The 18,503-nt window shown below is 39.8% G+C and overlaps 1 protein-coding gene across 13 annotated transcripts in view; it reads left to right on the top strand.

The window, feature by feature from the left end:
* RYR2 (ryanodine receptor 2) overlaps positions 1-18,503 on the top strand; it is an 810,976-nt gene that overhangs the window by 784,765 nt on the left and 7,708 nt on the right. For all 13 annotated transcript variants that reach the window (XM_060406755.1, XM_060406748.1, XM_060406743.1 and 10 more), the window contains 4 exons: positions 8,968-9,124; positions 10,538-10,602; positions 12,677-12,777; positions 14,755-14,806. In XM_060406755.1, coding sequence (XP_060262738.1) covers positions 8,968-9,124; positions 10,538-10,602; positions 12,677-12,777; positions 14,755-14,806 — 375 coding nt within the window. The remainder of the gene's footprint in view (positions 1-8,967; positions 9,125-10,537; positions 10,603-12,676; positions 12,778-14,754; positions 14,807-18,503) is intronic.

Consider the following 18,503-nt stretch of genomic DNA (forward strand, 5'->3'; position numbering starts at 1 on the left):
TGTAAATATTTAATTCTTTTTGTTGCAGTGGTGAATGGGATTGATTCCTTCATTTTTCCTTATGATTTTTCATTGTTAGTATATAGAAATATAAGTGATTTCTGTGTATTGAGTTTGTATCCTGCAACTTTGCTAAATTCACTGATTAGTTCTAGTAATTTTCTGATACTATCTTTAGGGTTTTCTATGTACAGTATTATGTCATCTGCAAATAGTGAGAGCTTTACTTCTTTTCTGATCTGGAGTACTTTTATTTCTTTATCTTCTGATTACTGTAGCTAGGATTTCCAGAAATATGTTGAATAATAGTGGATTATTCAATAAAAGTGGATACCCTTGTCTCATTCCTAATCTTAGGAGGGATGCTTTCAGTTTTTCACCATTGAGAATAATGTTTGCTGTAGGCTCATCATATATGGCCATTACTATGTTGGGGTAGGTTCCTTCTATGCCCATTTTTTGAAGAGTTTTAGTCATAAATGGGTGCTGAATTTTGTCAAAGGCTTTTTTTGGCATCTGTTGAGATTATCATATGGTTTTTATCCTTCAATTTGTTAATATGCTTTATCACATTGATTGATTTGTCTATATTGAAGAATCCTTGCATCCCTGGAATAAACCAGACTTGAACATGGTATATGAGCTTTTTGATGTGTTGCTGAATTCTGTTTGCTAAAATTTTGTTGAGGATTTTTGCATCTGCGTTCATCAGTGATGCTGGCCTGTAGTTTTCTTTTTTTGTGTGTTGTCTTTGTCTGGTTTTGTTATCAGGGTGATGGTGGCCTCGTAGAATGAGTTTGGAAGTGTTCCTTCTTCAATTTTTGAAAGAGTTTTAGAAGGATAGGCATTAGCTCTTCTCTGAATGTTTGATAGAATTCTCCTGAGAAGCTATCTGATCCTGGGCTTTTGTTTTTTGGGAGATTTTTTATCACACCTTCAATTTCAGTGCTTGTAATTGGGTGTTCATAATTTCTATTTCTTCCTGGTTCAGTCTTGGAAATTGAACTTTTCTAAGAATCTGTCCATTTCTTCCAGGTTATACATTTTATTGTCATATAGTTGTTCATAATAGTTTCTTATAATCCTTTGTATTTCTGCATTGTCTGTTATAACCTCTCCTTTTTCATTTCTAACTGTTAATTTGATTCTTTTTTTCTTGATGAGTCTGGCTAAAGGTTTGTCAATTTTATCTTCTCAAAAAATAAGCTTTTAGTTTTATTAGTCTTTACTGTTGTTTCTTTCATTTCTTTTTCATTTATGGCTGCTCAGACCTTTATGATTTCTTTCCTTCTACTAACTTTTGGGTTTTTCTTCTTCTTCCAGTTGTTTTAGGTGTAAAGTTAGGTTGTCTCTGATGTTTTTCTTGTTTCTTGAGGTAGGATTGTATTGCTATAAACTTTCCTCTTAAAACTACTTTTGCTGCATCCCATAGGTTTTGAGTTGTCATGTTTTCATTGTCATTTGTTTCTAGAAACTTTTTGATTTTCCTTTTGATTTCTTCAGTAACCTCTTGGTTATTTAGAAATGCATTGCTTAATCTCCATGTGTTTGTGTTTCTTATAGTTTTTTCTTGTAATTGATATCTAGTCTCATAGCGTTGTAGTCAGAGAAGATGCTTGATAGTATTTCAGTTTTCTTAAATTTACTGAGGTTTGATTTGTGACCCAAGATGTAGTCTATCCTGGAGAATGTTCTATGTGCACTTGAGAAGGTGTATGCTTCTGCATTTGGATGGAATGTCCTGAAGATATCACTGAGATCCATCTCATCTAATGTATCATTCAAGACTTGTGTTTCCTTATTAATTTTGTTTTGATGATCTGTCCATTGGTGTGAGTGGGGTGTTAATGTCTCCTACTGTTATTGTGTTACTGTCAGTTTCTCCTTTTATGTCTGTTAATGTTTGTCTTATGTATTGAGGTGCTTCTATTATGTATTGAGGTGCATAGATATTTACAGTTGTTATGTCTTCCTCTTGGATTGATCGCTTGATCATTATGTAGTGTCCTTCCTTATCTCTTATAATCTTCTTTATTTTAAGGTCTGTTTTGTCTGATATGAGGATTGATACTCCAGCTTTCTTTTGCTTCCCATTTGCAGGGAATATGTTTTTCCATCCTCTTTCACTCTATATGTGTGTTTAGGTCTGAAGTGGGCTTCTTGTAAGCAGCATTTATGTGGGCCCTGATTTTCTATCCATTCAGCCAGTCTGTGTATTTTGGTTGGAGCATTTAGTCCACTTACATTTAAAGTAATTATTGATATACTTATTCCTATTGCCATTTTCTTAATTGTTTTGGGTTGATTTTGTAGATCTTTTTTTCTTCTCTTGTGTTTCTTGACTATATAAGTCCCTTTAACATTTGTTGTAGAGCTGGTTTTGTGGTACTGAATTCTCTTAATTTTTGCTTGTCTGAAAAGCTTTTTATTTCTGCATCAATTTTGAATGAGATCCTTGCCAGGGACAGTAATCTTGGCTGTAGATTTTTCCCTTTCGATACTTTAAATACATCCTGCCATTCCCTTCTGGCTTGCAGAGTTTCTGCTGAAAGATCAGCTGTTAAGCATATGGGGTTTCCCTTGTATGTTACTTGTTGCTTCTCCCTTGCCACTTTTAATATTCTTTCTTTGTGTTTAGTATTTGTTAGTTTGATTTGTATGTGTCTTGGTGTGTTTCTCCTTGGGTTTATCCTGTATGGGACTCTTTGTGCCTCTTGGACTTGATTGACTATTTCCTTTTCCATGTTGGGGAAAGTTTCAACTATAATCTCTTCAAAAATTTTCTCATACCCTTTCTTTTTCTCTTCTGCTGCTGCTGCTAAGTCGCTTCAGTCATGTCCGACTCTGTGCGACCCCATTGACGGCAGCCCACCAGGCTCCCCCGTCCCTGAGATTCTCCAGGCAAGAACACTGGAGTGAGTTGCCATTTCCTTCTCCAATGCATGATAGTGAAAAGTGCAAGTGAAGTCGCTCAGTCGTGTCCAAGTCCTAGCCACCCCATAGACTGCAGTCTACCAGGCTCCTTTGTACATGGGATTTTCCAGGCAAGAATACTGGAGTGGGTTGCCATTGCTTTTCTTCTGGGACCCCTATAATTCGAATGTTGGTACATTTGATATGGTCCCAGAGGTCTCTGGTAGAAGGCAATGGCAACCCACTCCAGTACTCTTGCCTGGAAAATCCCATGGACAGAGGAGCCTGGTAGGCTACAGTCCATGGGGTCGCAAAGAGTTGGACACGACTGAGCGACTTCACTTTCACTTTTCAGTTTCTTGCATTGGAGAAGGAAATGGCAACCCACTCCAGTGTTCTTGCCTGAAGAATCTCAGGGACGGGTGAGCCTAGTGGGCTGCCGTCTATGGGGTCGCACAGAGTTGGACATGACTGAAGCGACTTAGCAGCAGCAGCAGCAGAGGTTTCTGAGACTGTCCTCAGTTCTTTTATTTTTACTTTATTCTGCTCTTCAAAAGTTATTTCCTCCATGTTATCTTCTAGCTAACTGATTCATTCTTCTGCTTCAGATATTCTGCTATTTATTCTTTCTAGAATATTTTTAATTTCAGTAATTGTGTCGTTTTTCTCTTTATGTTTATTCTTTAATTCTTCTAGATCTTTGTTGATTAAGTCTTGCATTTCTCCATTTTGTTTTCACGGTTTTTGATCATCTTTACTATCATTATTCTGAATTCTTTTTCAGGTGGTTTGCCTATTTCCTCGTCATTTATTTGGACTTATGTGTTTCTAGTTTGTTCCTTCATTTGTGTAGTATTTCTCTGCCTTTTCTTTTTCTTTTTCTTTTTTTTTTTTTTTTACTAATTTTGTTTGAGGTCTGCTTTTCCAGACTTCAAGGAAAGTTGAATTGTTTCCTTGAAGAAGGTTGAATTCTTTCTTCCTTTTGGTTTCTGCCCTCCTAAGGTTGATCCAGTGGTTTGTGTAAGCTTCATATAGGGTGAGATTTTTGGTGATTTTTTTGTTTATTTGTTTGTTTTTCCTCTGATGGGAAAGGCCAAGTGAGGTGGTAATCCTGTCTGCTGATGATTGAGTTTGTATTTTTGTTTGTTGTTTACATGAGGCATCCTGCACAGGGTGCTACTGGTGGTTGGGTGATGCCAGGTCCTGTATTCACGTGGTTTCCTTTGTGTGAGTTCTCACTATCTGATGCTCCCTGGGGTTAGTTCTCTGGCAGTCTAGGGTCTTGGAGTCAGTACTCCCACTGCAAATGCTCAGGGCTTGATCTCCGGTCAGGAACAAGATTCCACAAGTGGTTTGTTATGGCATTTAGTAAGATTAAAACAAATATCCAATTCGAGAAACCAAAGGTGAACCCCAGACAAATGGCAGTTACAAAATCAGGCAAATAATATTAAAATAATGGAATATATACATATGCACCCATGAGCAAAGTCAAAATAGTGCAATAAAAATAAAGTACAGTAGATTGACCCAGCAAACAAAGGATATAAAAAATTATATTTACCAGTTAAGAACTAAAGCACAAACTGGAAATCTAAAGCATGGTGCTAAATGAGAAATAAAGCAATAAAAAGAGAACTAACAAATATGTTAAGAGGATAGGCAAGAAAGGAAAGAAAGAATAGAAATGCAAAGTTAAATAGAGGTAGATAAAGAAGATTTATATATGTTAAAGATGAACCGCAGGGGGAAAAGAATAGTAGGAAAAGCAAACAAGGAATAAATGTAGAGAAAAATAATAGGTTTAAAAACTTTAAAAAAAAAAAAAAAACAGGAAAACTCCACAGAACTACAAAAGCCCAACATAGAGGCAGAGGTTTATAACAACACTAAAAAAGTGACTGAGAAAATAAAAGCTCAAAAAGCTTAATTGGATTTCTTAGTGCCAATAAAATCGACAACTACAACATATGGGGGACAAAAGGAAAATAAGAAATGAAAAAAAAAATCCAAAGAACAAATAAAAAACTTAGAATAATAAATGTTTTACTTGAGTCACTGTTGTCAGAGACCTTGACCTCACTGGGAGTCACAGTCCACCTCACCTCCCTAGGATGCCATCCCACACTGTGCTGATCTCTGGACCTGCTGTGGGGGCAGCTCAGATTCTTATCTGGTCCTACTCTTGTGTATTCTTGCCTCCAATGTCCACAGCTATCAGAACTAGTGTGTTTTCTTTTGTGGGAGCTCTCAATGGCCTTTTATATATTCCATGGACACAGAGTCTGCCTAGTTGATCTTGTGGATTTAATCTGCAGCTTGTGCAGCTGATGGGAAGGTTTTGGGTGTTCTTCCTTAGCCACACTGCCCCTGGGTTTCAATTGTGGTTTTATTTTTAACTCTACATGTGAGTCATCCACTGGGCTTTGCTCCTGAGGCTGCTCTGGAGGACATGGGTTTAGCCCTGTGAGGGCCAGGTGTGGAGGTGGTACAGCTGCTTGAGTTGCAGGGCTTCTGGCAGCACCAGGTACTCAGGAGGATTGGAAGCTAGGGCAGCAGGAAATATAGTGCTTTAGAAGGGTATGGCAACCAGAATTGGCCAATACGCTCCAGTAGTCTTGCCTGGAGAAGCCCCCTCCCTGACAGAGAAGCCTGGCAGGCCACAGTCTACAGGGTTGCAGAGTCAGACATGACCAAAGTGACCCTTCAAGCTTAGAGGCAAGACTTTTTTTGCCTGTGGCAGCTCTGCCCCAGTGAGAGTTGAGCGTGGAGGTGGTGCAGTTGCTTGGCTTGTGGGGACCCTGGGGGCACCAAGTGTGCAGGGACATGGACTGCCTCCCCTGCAGGAGTTATGATCCAATCAGTCTTTTTTGAGCCTCCTGTAGCTGGCAATCAGAAGGCCTCTTTGGCCAGTATCTCTGTAGCTCTGCCCATTCAGGTGCTTAGCGGGCTCCCTTGGCTGGGGTCCTTCTCTGTTGTTCGGCACATCAGCATATAGAGGGAGGCCCCCCGGCTGGGGTCCTGCTCTCTAGAATGGAGCATCAGGCACTTAAAGGGGCACCCTGGGTGGGGTCCTGCTCTGTAGTTCAGTGCATCAGGCGACGGATGGGCCATCCTCTCTATTGTTCAGCTGCTGGTGCTGGCCTGTGAGGAGAGAGAGGCTGTGGTGACAGTTCCACCCCTATGCATGACTCAGCAGTATCCCCTTGCTTCCATGGCTGCCTGGCTTTCCTCCACCGGCATTTCCTACCACAGTCTCCTCCTTCACACCCCCTCCATCCATCTCTCTGCAGTCAACAGCAGCCCTAACACTGGGGTTGCTCCACAATCTCTAAACTCCACCTCCCAGCCTCCGCACCTTCCAGGGGACCAGTGTTCCTGTCCAGGGTATGTATGGCTGCAGCAAGGACTGTGTGAGTCTCATTCCATTTAGGCTGCCACAGATTAGTTGTTTCACTCTCAGCCTTAAATGTTTCTCCTCTGACTCAGACAGTTGCCCTGATATGGGGATTGGACCCCTGCTTCAGTTCCCCCACCCGCTGAGGGCAGGTCCAATCCTACTAACACTCCTGTTTTCCCCCCTAGTTCCTTCATCCTACTGAGTTTTGCATGGCTCTATATATTCTTTTCCACTGGTCAGATACTCCTCCTCTGCTCTCAGCTGGTGTTCTGCATGCACTTCTGTGTCTGAAGGTGTATTCCTGGTATCCGTGGAGATAGATGTACTCCACATCCACCTACTCCTCTGCCGTCTTGCTCTCTCTCCCCCACTTAATTACAGTTCCTTGTCTTGACAACCATATCAGTGCTCTTGTACTAACTGACCAGGGGTCCGTTATTTTGTGTTCTAAAACCTACAGTCCAATGAGGACTTTCTTTAATAACATCCCTGTTGGTGGATTTGGCCAGGCAGCAACTTGACTGTGGAAAATACTGCCTTATTCCAAAAAGGCATTGAACATCCTTTTTAAAGAAGGTTAAAATTTGTCATGTAGTTTTCAAAAATCATTGAAGAAGCTTCCTTCTCTCTCTGGGTGATCCAGATTTTCAGTTATCTATTCATTATATACAGGACCACTACCATCAAGAATGCAAATTGTGTGTGTTCTTACATCAATATAGACTTGAGTTCTGAGTTTGAGCAAGCTCTAGGAGTTGAACAACAGGGAAGCCTGGTGTGCTGCAGTCCATGGGGTCACAAAGAGTCAGACACAGCTGAGCTACTGAACAACAGGAGAGCTCTTAACAGTTTAACCAAAATGAACAATGGACAGGACACTCGGAATCTGGAGAACAGTTGTTTTTGCAAGCCTTTCCTTTGCTGCACCAAAAAACAGTTCTTTCTTTTTATGCATGATTGACAATTATTCAGTACAGTACATTTCTTTGAGGTACTTGATAGTTCCAAAACAACTTTGATCAGCTTAGAAGAAATACATGTACATCTGAACACACAGCCAAGATGGCCTGGGCCTGTTTCTCACATCCAGGGCATATTCACCCACACTGAGGAGCCTCTTGGAGCATCTCCCCAAAGGCTTTTTTAAAGTGTCTTCAAATCTTACTTCCAGAGACTAATTCAGTAGGTTATACTAGGAATTCAGAATGTTTAAGCCTCTGGGAGATGTGGATGTGGAATTAAGTTTAGACACCACTGGTCTCACAGGCTGTCTGTATGAGCATTTTGGTGTTATCTTGTAATCTTTGCTTGAATTTGGTGCTCTGTAAAACTACTTGAGAATTTGAGGTATATCTGAGCTGTTCTCCAGGAAACAACTGACTAGTCATAGTTTTTTACTCTTCAGTCATCCCAAGTGAGTTTTAAGGGCCTATCACATGCTGAACATTGTTTAGGCACTGATGATAGAGGAATCTGCCTGCCAGTGCAGGAAATGCAAGAAACGTGGGTTTGATCCCTGGCTCAGGAAGATCCCCTGGAGAAGGAAATGGCAACCCACTCCAGTACTCTTGCCTGGGAAATCCCATGGTAGTGGAGCCTGGTGGGCTACAGTCCCCAGGGCCACAAAGAGTTGGGCACAACTGAGGGCTCATGCAAGATGACAAAGAAGCAACCCAAGAAATTCTTCTTATAATGGGACTAATTATAATAAAATGAGGTCATAAAACAGCAAATGAAAAATAAGTTGGAGATACGAGTCTGGGATTCAGGAAAGAGACCTGGGGTGTAAACAGAAAGATTTTATAATTACCACAGATGATGCTTAAGTATGAAACTAGAAAAGTTTCCTAAGGGAATGTCCTAAAAGAAAAAAAAAAAAGTCAGAGAACCCAATCCTGGGGATTAGTTTATGAAGAGATAGGGAGATGAGGAAGAAGTGGCCGACTGGTCTGAGAAGGAATGACCAGAAATATGAGGGGGGGAACCCCACAACCAAGAATTATCTGGTCTGAAATGTTAATAGTGATGAGGCTGAGAAACCCCACCCCAAAGCATTTTACTGCACCCTTTTTTCGGCAGTGGACATTTGCAGCAGTACATATTATTGGTTACTTTAAAATTTCAGCATGTTAATGATGAGCTGCTATTTCTTGCCTGCCTCTCTCATTTTTCCTTATTCTAGAAATTAAAGTTAAAAACCTTTTTGCATTATATTCCACATATGAGAGATGAGGGGATGATAAGTGTTAAGTCTGATTTTTTTCCTTGCTTTATTTCCAACATTCTATCCAGTTATACATTGGACTTTTACTTCCCCATTCCTTTGTCTGTTATGCTAAAAAAAAAAAATTGAACAATGCAATTAAATATAGTTCTGTGCCCCCTAGTATGATCTTAATGCCAGATGCATTTCCTGCAAAGTGTGTCAGCAGGTGCTAAGCAGAGAATGCAGTACAGAGTTTTGTTTGAAAGACAGCAGAGTCAAGTGTTTGCATGACAATTACAAGTATTGACACGAAAAGAGATGATGTAGAAAGCCAAGATTCTCATCATTTCCAGAGTGAAGATTAGGAGCTAGAGAGAACCTTAGGTGTGTTGAGTATAAAAATGGGCAATGATCCTCCAGGAGGTGATACCATTCCTTTCTTTTCCAGTGCTATATGTTCCACATGTATGTTGGAGTACGTGCCGGAGGGGGTATCGGTGATGAAATTGAAGATCCGGCAGGTGATGAGTATGAGATATATCGAATCATCTTTGACATCACCTTCTTCTTTTTTGTGATTGTCATTCTCTTGGCCATAATACAAGGTAAGCCCACTGAAGGTCAAGAAGATCCAGGATCTGACTTACTTGTTGTTGAAGCTGACATTACAGATGGGGTCAGACTGTCAAGTGTTTCCTGGAAAAGCCAAATAGAACTTTTCCTTTCAGTGTTTCTTCACTGGAAATCTGTAGAAGGAAAAACAAAGAGTAGTGGACCTTGGTCTAGGGGTGGGGGAAGAGATGAATACAGGTTTCTTTGAACTCCTTTCAAATAACATAATGGAAAGAGCACTTTCCCGGGTCTGAGTTCCAGCCCTGCCACTGACATCCTTTACAACTAACGGTGGGCGAGCCATTTAACATCTTTGGGTCTATCACATGGAAATTACATAAAGCTCTAAGCCATGGATTATAGAAAATATTTCTTTAAAAATGATGTCTGTTCCATGTGCCCCATGAACAGAGTATTGTTCTTCACCTTTGAAGAAACTGAGCCATAGTAAGTCAAGTAATTCAGCTGAAGTGCACAGCTGCAAAGTGTCAGGGCTGGAATCCAAACCCACAGGGCTGGAAACCAACCCCTCACATGGCACCACAGCACCGTGTTGACCCACTCATTTCTTCTTTCACCCCAAGGTAACTTGGAGTGGGTGGTTTTTCTCCCCTCCTTTTATTCCAAGGTAACTTTTTTTTCCCCTTAGATAAATCACTTATGTTGTCTTTTTCTGCTTACATATTTCCTACCTTGAAGTAAATGTCTATAAATGACACATTATCCTCTAAATTCCACAGGCAAAAATGGTACCTTTTTTTTTTTTTCAGTAAAGCACAGGAACACATTTAAAGGATTCATGATCTTCCCCTTTATGTCTTTCTTGAGTGCAACAACAATGTGTTTTATAAGAAGGGAAAGTCATAAAACACTTGGAAGACAGTGTACAGTCAGGCAAGTCACAGGAGAAAAGGGGACAGAGCAGAAAGAAGCCGTTAGTTGGCTGATTGCCGCAGTTAATAACATTACGGGAAGTTTATTGATAAGGAATTTGTGGGGAAAAAAAAGATTTGGGGCAAATTCCTCACAATAAATATAAGCATGTTTGATTTGCACATTAGCACTTGAAAACTTATTGGTGGCATTTTCTGTACTTTACAACCATAAATCTCAATTGCTCTTTCTTAGCATGAACATTTATTGATGCCAAGGTAACCAGTTTTCCCTGCTCTGTTGCTTCATTTTTAAACCCCTTTTTGGATAGTGTGTGGCCTGGTAACTGCGTGTGTTTCTACCCCCTACCCCAAGGAGATATCGCTACTGCCTTCATAGGAGTATCCAGTGTATACATTTCCCAGTGTAGCTGTACATGGTCCCGTCCCTTAGGAGGATTAGCCAAAGGGCTGTGAATTTCATTATCATTTTCTGGTTGCTAAAGATTAAATCCTGTCTTTATTTAACACTAGGTTTAATCATCGATGCTTTTGGGGAACTAAGAGACCAACAGGAACAGGTCAAAGAAGACATGGAGGTAAGTCTCTTTCTCACTCTACGTTTTTGTTGTGGACACTCTCTGTCTTCACTGCTTTCATCAAAGAATTATGGCAGTGGGAGGAAGGGGGAAGAACATGGACAATGTGTAACTTCATTGGCCTGCTTTTGGTTCAGGCAATAAGTATAGTTGAGCAAGGTGGTGGGCTCCAGGTACATACAGACAGTAATATGGCACCATCCACCCCTCCAGGAGTGGGAAGACCATCCATTCTAAATGATGGATTCACTGACAGATTAGTAAACAGGCAATCACAGAGCAGTGTGATGAGCACTTACGAGAGGAAACCCTGAGTACTCGGGTCCTTGAGGCTTGTGTCTCATTTCATCTTGGATGATCAGGGAAGTTCTTAAAAGAAGAGATGCACAAACTGAGGCCTGAAGATTGCAGAGGTGTGGATGTGAGAGAGAGAATGCACAGGATAGTTTAGGGAACCTTCTCACCCCCACTATGTGCCCCACTATGCCCACTGGATTCTGTGGGAATGTCACTGCCTGAGGTTCTATATACCAAGACTCTGGTTTTCAGGAATTTGATATGCAGATTTTTCCCTTGCAAGCATAATTGGTGCAGGATGAAGTATTACATTCTAATAATAGGACTGGAAAGGAAGGCCAACTAATTAAGAGCCTAAAAATGCATTTGAGAAATTTACAGTATAACTTACAAGCTAGGAAACAAGAAAAGGGTTTTATGCAGGGCAGTGACATGATCAGATTTACAATTAAAAAAAATATATCGATTAAAATGGGTATGAAGGCATGACCAGGAACAGGGAAGCAGCTGTTAGCATTTTCTAGGTAGGAGATGATGAGGCTGTTGCTAAAGAAGTGCCGCTGAGGAGGCCGGAACCAGATGGACTCAAGGAGTACTTTGGAGCTGGCGTGGAAAGAACTTGGTGATTGGCCATATGCAGAGGATGAAGTTTGGAGCAAGCAGAAATGATACCAAGGTTCCGGCATGAGCCTCTAGAAAGAAGCATGTTGGCTCAGTTGAACATAGAGTGACCAAGGGAGGTAACAAAGGGCAGGTTCCTGGAGAAAGCTGTTAAGCGTGAACCTATTTATATAAGAAACATTGAATTGTGTCCAAGACTGGACCGCTTAATGGAGCCTTTCTGTCATCAGCAGCTGTTGATCAGTAAGGCAAAGCGAATTATAAAATATCTTAATAATCTTGATTCTAGGCTCTAGCATCCAGGGTATCATAAACATGCCTCTAGTAGTACAAAATAGCTTCTAATTTGCAGGGATGATGGGCATCTGGAGCTGCATGAGGACAATAGTTATTGAACTCATTTGAGTTGATACATAGGCAGTGCTAATGGTAAAATGGAAAGCCTGCTTCTCCCTGGGTTTTGGGCCTGCAGATGGCAGACCTAGCAAGTGAAGAGAGGGATGGGACAGGAGCGAAGCAGGGAGAGAAGGCATATCCTGTTTCTAGAGTAGATTGTCACCCCAACACATGGCCACTGGTTAATTGTGTACCTGGCACGTGGTCGACCTTCTCTGAATTGTTGATTCTTTTTTTTATTATTATTATTTTACTTTACAATACTGTATTGGTTTTGCCATACAGCAACATGAATCTGCCACTATACCTCATAGTTGGGTGGGCGGGGGGCACCAAACCAAACTTGGTCATCAGACATGGCTAGGATAGGTACCAAGTTTGTGGTTTCCACTGAGGACACAGTTAGTCATGCCTAGCTAGAGCCAGTGACATAAACTTGAGCCAGTGTCATAAACAAGAGTGATCACCAAGCCTGGGTGTGCTCGCTCAGCCTGGAGGAAAAAAGACGACATTGCTTTTCAGCCATCATCACCCTGTACTCTTTCTGCCTCTGTTGCTTCTTGCTGCTGGTTCCTTTGTCACTGAAACTCCACAATAAGATATAGTTGTGGCAGCGGTTAAACTGGTATTCAAATACTTGGTGCAGCCTTCTGGGATGATCTTTTATGTAGACTGAGTAAATCAAGTAATTGCCCCCAAGTGGTGAGTTATGTTTTCCTTTCTCAACTCTGACCTTTGAATATTTGCCTTTGTCTTCTAGACCAAGTGCTTCATCTGTGGGATAGGCAATGATTACTTTGACACCGTGCCACATGGCTTTGAAACCCACACTTTACAGGAACACAACTTGGCCAATTATCTGTGAGTATTCCTGACTCATTCCCTTGCCTCTCCCGATACCCAGGCATCCCTCAACTCAGCATGCTGGAGAAACTGGAGAGAGAACCCCTCTCATTATCACCGGCCTCAGGTTTCTTATAAGCCGCCCGGAGGGAAACACCCACAGCTAGTGGTTCTTTTTCCTCAAGAGTAGGTTAACTTAGGAAATGAAGTTGCAATGCTCCATGTGAATGATACCTTCTAGATCATGAAATGAAAAGGTGTAAAGGATGAGCAGAGTGTGTACCAAGCCTCTCAGAGAGCTTTATCTGTGTTTCCTATTTCGAACAGGAATGTTCCATCTGCTCCCTAGAGATATGTGAATCTTCATTTTTCTTTCCTGAGAAAATACAGAGTGCTTTAGGCACTATTGGAAAACACAGATAAAAGTGACATTTTTTAAATAAATAGAAATCTAGCTATTACTCAAGACTAGCCAGAAACTGTACTTTGGTACAATATTAATTCTTAATCTGGTTCTAACCTGATTTTAATATCTAAAAGAAGAGATACAGAATAGCATTGAAGTGGACTTTGGGATTCAAAAGTATGTGATATTAGAAGTTATTTAACCTTTTTAATTCTTGATTTTCCAAATGAGGATTGCAGTTCCTGCCCCATAAGTGAATAAATAGGATATAGTTGCAGGCAGGGTCTGGCACTAAACCTGGCATAAAGCAGCTCCCAAGAAGTATAACTTGACCGGTGCATACATTTTAGCTCTTTTGAAAAAATATTTTAAAAAGAGATAAGCTCTTGGTCCCCATGGCCTTTCTTTTTTTTTTAAGTTTTATTTTTTTAATTTTAAAATCTTTAATTCTTACATGCGTTCCCAAACATGAACCCCCCTCCCACCTCCCTCCCCATAACATCCCTCTGGGTCATCCCCATGCACCAGCCCCAAGCATGTTGTATCCTGCGTCAGACATAGACTGGCGATTCAATTCTTACATGATAGTATACATGTTAGAATGCCATTCTCCCAAATCATCCCATCCTCTCCCTCTCCCTCTGAGTCCAAAAGTCCATTATACACATCTGTGTCTTTTTTCCTGTCTTGCATACAGGGTCGTCATTGCCATCTTTCTAAATTCCATATATATGTGTTAGTATACTGTATTGGTGTTTTCCTTTCTGGCTTACTTCACTCTGTATAATTGGCTCCAGTTTCATCCACCTCATCAGAACTGATTCAAATAAATTCTTTTTAATGGCTGAGTAATACTCCATTGTGTATATGTACCACAGCTTTCTTATCCATTCATCTGCTGATGGACATCGAGGTTGTTTCCATGTCCTGGCTATTATAAACAGTGCTGCGATGAACATTGGGGTACATGTGTCTCTTTCAATTCTGGTTTCCTCAGTGTGTATGCCCAGCAGTGGGATTGCTGGGTCATAAGGTAGTTCTATTTGCAATTTTTTAAGGAATCTCCACACTGTTCTCCATAGTGGCTGTACTAGTTTGCATTCCCACCAACAGTGTAGGAGGGTTCCCTTTTCTCCACACCCTCTCCAGCATTTATTGCTTGCAGATTTTTGGATCGCAGACACTGACTGGTGTGAAGTGGTACCTCACTGCGGTTTTGATTTGCATTTCTCTGATAATGAGTGATGTTGAGCATCTTTTCATGTGTATGTTAGCCATCCGTATGTCTTCTTTGGAGAAATGTCTGTTTAGTTCTTTGGCCCATTTTTTGATTGGGTCGTTTATTTTTCTGGAATTGAGCTGCATAAGTTGCTTGTATATTTTTGAGATTAGTTGTTTGTCAGTTGCTTCATTTGCTATTATTTTCTCCCATTCAGAAGGCTGTCTTTTCACCTTGCTTTCTTGTTTCTATTTTGCCCTGCATGTTTGACACATTTCTATGCTCTGCCATAGCCCATAGCAAGATCAGAGGTATCTGTTTATGCTATTTCCATACAATCCATTTCTGATTACTCTCTCTGTATCTGTAGGTTTTTTCTGATGTATCTCATAAACAAAGATGAAACGGAGCACACAGGACAGGTACGTAAACACTGACCTACATCATCTGAAAACATTGATAAAAGAATCTTCTTGCTGGAATAAACGTGTACATTAAACATTAATATCAGAATTACTCTCAGATATTGGTCATGGTATCTTAGTATAAAAATTCCTTTTGTTCTGGATGAGTATACAAAGATTGCCATAGTAGAAAAAAGTAAAATTAGAGTTGAATATTTATTAGCTGAAAATGCGGAGCTTGAGTTTTGATAATTATAATGTACTTGATTGCTTAATAAGATAGCAGATTATTTCAAATGAACTTCATCCAACAGTATTACTGTCATTTGAAAATAATTGCATATCCTGGGACAAGATGGCAGAGAAGAAGGACCCTGAGCTCACATCCTCTCAGGAGCACACCAAAATCACAACTAACTGCTAAACAACCACTGATGAAACAGCCTGGACCCTACCAAAAAAGATATTCTATATCCAAAGACAAAGAAGAAACCACAGTGAGATAGGATAAAGGGGGCACTTGCAATATAATTAAATACCGTAACCCCTAGGTGAGCAACCCACAAACTGGAGAACAATTATATCACCGAAGTTCTCCCACAGGAGTGAGACTTCTGAGCTGATGTCAGGTTTCCCAGCCTGAGGGTCTAGCATCAGAAAGAAGAGGCCCCAGAGCATTTGACTTTGAAGGCCAGCAGGGATTGAGTGCAGGAGATCCAAAGAACTGGAAGAAACAAGGACACCATTGCTGGTGGGTGCACACAAGGTCTCATGTACATCAGACCCAAGGCAAAAGCAGTGACTTCATAGGAGCCGGGGCCAGACCTACCTGCTGGTTTTGGAGGGTCTCCTCAGGAGGCGGGTAAATGTTAAAAGCAACAATGGGAAACCAAGAAGTTATATAAAAGGGGTTCTATATAATAGTACTAACGAACAGCTGATTTCTCAGCAGAAACTCTGCAGGCCAGAAGGGAGTGGTGCGATATATTTTAAGTGATGCAAAGTTAAACCCTACAATCAAGAATACCCAGAAAGGCTCTCATTCAGATTTGATGGAGAAACCAAAGCTTTACCGACAAGCAAAAGCTAAAAGAATTCAGCATCACCAAACCAGCTTTACAATAGATGCTAAAGGAACTTTTCTAGGTGGAAAAGAAAAGGCCAAAACTAGGAACAAAATTACAAAATGGGAAAGCTCACAAATAAGGCAAACATATAATAAAGGTAGGAAATACTTCTCACACATATATGATACCTAAGTCAGTAATTGTGGGAGGAGGAGGGTACAAATGCAGGATATTTGAAATTAAGTGATCACCAATTTAATCAAGTATACACACAGACTGCTATATCAAAATACCATGCCAACCTCAAATCAAATCTATAATTGATACACACAGAAAATGGAATCCAAACACAACACCAAAGATGATCATCAAATCAAAGAGAACAGAAGAGGAAAGGAAGAAAAGATGTATAAAAATAAACTCAAAACAATTAACAAAATGGTAATAAGAATACCATATTAATGGGGCTTCCCAGGTGGCACTACTGGTAAAGAACCTGCCTGCCAATGCAGGAGACGTAAGAGACTCGGTTTCAATCTCTGGGATGGGAAGATCCCTTAGAGAAGATAATGACAACCCACTCCAGTATTCTTGCCAGGAGGATCCCACAAAGAGAGGAGCCTGGCAGGCTACAATCCATAGGGTTGCAAAGAGTCTGACATGACTATAAATGGGTTAAATGCTCCAGCCAAGACAGACTAGCTGAATGGATACAAAAACAAGATGCCTATATAGGTTGTCTACAAGAGACCCACTTGAGAAACTGGGACACATATAGACTGAAAATGAGGGGATGGAAAATTCCATGCAAATGAAAATCAAAAGAAAGCTGGAGTAGCAATACTTACATCAGACAAAAAAGACTTTAAAATAGAGACTATTACAAGAGACCAAGAATGACAGTACCTATGATCAATTATAAATATTTAGGCACCCAACGTGGGAGCACCTCGCTATAGAAGATAAATGTTAACAGAAATTGACAGTAACACAATAATTATGATATAAACCCCACTTACATCAATTGATAGATCATTCAGACAGAAAATCAATAAGAAAACATAGGCCTTAAATGACATATTAGACCAGATGTAGTTCATTGATAATATGAGTATTTCATCCAAAAGCAGCAGAACACACATTCTTTTTAGGTGCACATGCAGTATTCTCCAGGACAGATCACATTCTGTGCCACAAACAAAGCCTTGGTAAATTTAAGAAAATTGAAATCATGTCAAGCATCTTTTCTGACAACAAGGTTATGAGATTAAAAATAAATTATATGAATATAACTGTAAAAGACAAAAACACCTGAAAAGTAAACAATACCTTACTAAACAACCAATGGATCAATGAGGAAATAAAAACATACTAGAGACAAATGAAAACAGACAATCCAAAACCTATGGGAAGGAGCAGAAACAATTCTAAGAGGGAGGTTTATGGCAATAAGATTTTACCTCAGGAAGTAAAAATTTGAAATAAAGAACCTGACATTACACCGAAAGTAACCCCAGAAAGAAGAACAAACAAACCTAAAGTTAGAGGAAGGAAAGAAGGCATAATGCCTAGAGAAGAATTTATTGAAAAAGAGATGATGAAAACAATAGCAAAAATCAATGAAACTAAAAGCTGCTGCTTTCAGAAAATAAAACTGATAAACCTTTAGGGAGATTCATAAAAGAAGGGATAGAACTCAAATCAACAAAATTAGAAATGAAAAAAAGGAGAACTTATAACTGATACCATAGAAATACAAAGGATCACAAGAGACTACAAACAGCTTTACACCAATAAAATGGAAAAGTTAGAAGAAATGGACAAATTCTTAGAAAAGTACAGCCTTCCAACCTGGACTAGGAAGACAGAAAATATGAACAGACAAATCACAAGTACTGAAATTAAAACTGTGATTAAAAAACTTCTAATAAACAAAAGTCCAAGGCAAGATGGCTTCATAGGCAAATTCTATCTAACATTTACAGAAGAGTTAACACCTTTTCTTCTTAAACTATTCAAAAAAAAAAAAAACCTACATAGGAAGGAACAGTCCCAAGCGCCTTCTATAAGGACACAATCACCCTGATACCAAAACCATTCAAAGATAGAATAAAAAAGGAAATTACAGGCCAGTATCACTGATGAACATAGATGCAAAAATTCTCAGCAAAACACTAGCAAACTGAATCCAACAATACATTAAAAGGATCATACACCATGATCAAAAGGGATTTATCCCAGTGATGCCAGTGGTTTTTCAGTATCCACAAAGCAGTCACTGTGATATACTACATTAACAGATTTAAGAACAGAAACCATGTAATCATCTCAATAGACATAGAAAAATCTTTTGACAAAATTCAATACTCATTTATGATAAAAAAAAAAACCTCCCCAGAAAGTGGGCACAGGGGAAAGGTACCTCAACATAATAAAGGCCATATACAACAAACACAGCAAACATCTTTCTCTATGGTGAAAAACTAAGTATTTCCTCTAACATCATGAAGAAGGTAAGGATGTCCACTCTCCCCACTTTCATTCAACATAGATTTGGAAATCTTAGCCATGACAATCAGTGAAGAAAAAAAAATAAATGAATCCAAATTGGAAAAGACATAAAACTGTCACTGTTTGCAGATGACATG

This window comes from Ovis aries, chromosome 25 (genome assembly GCF_016772045.2).
Source record: "Ovis aries strain OAR_USU_Benz2616 breed Rambouillet chromosome 25, ARS-UI_Ramb_v3.0, whole genome shotgun sequence".
NCBI classification, from domain to species: domain Eukaryota; kingdom Metazoa; phylum Chordata; class Mammalia; order Artiodactyla; family Bovidae; genus Ovis; species Ovis aries.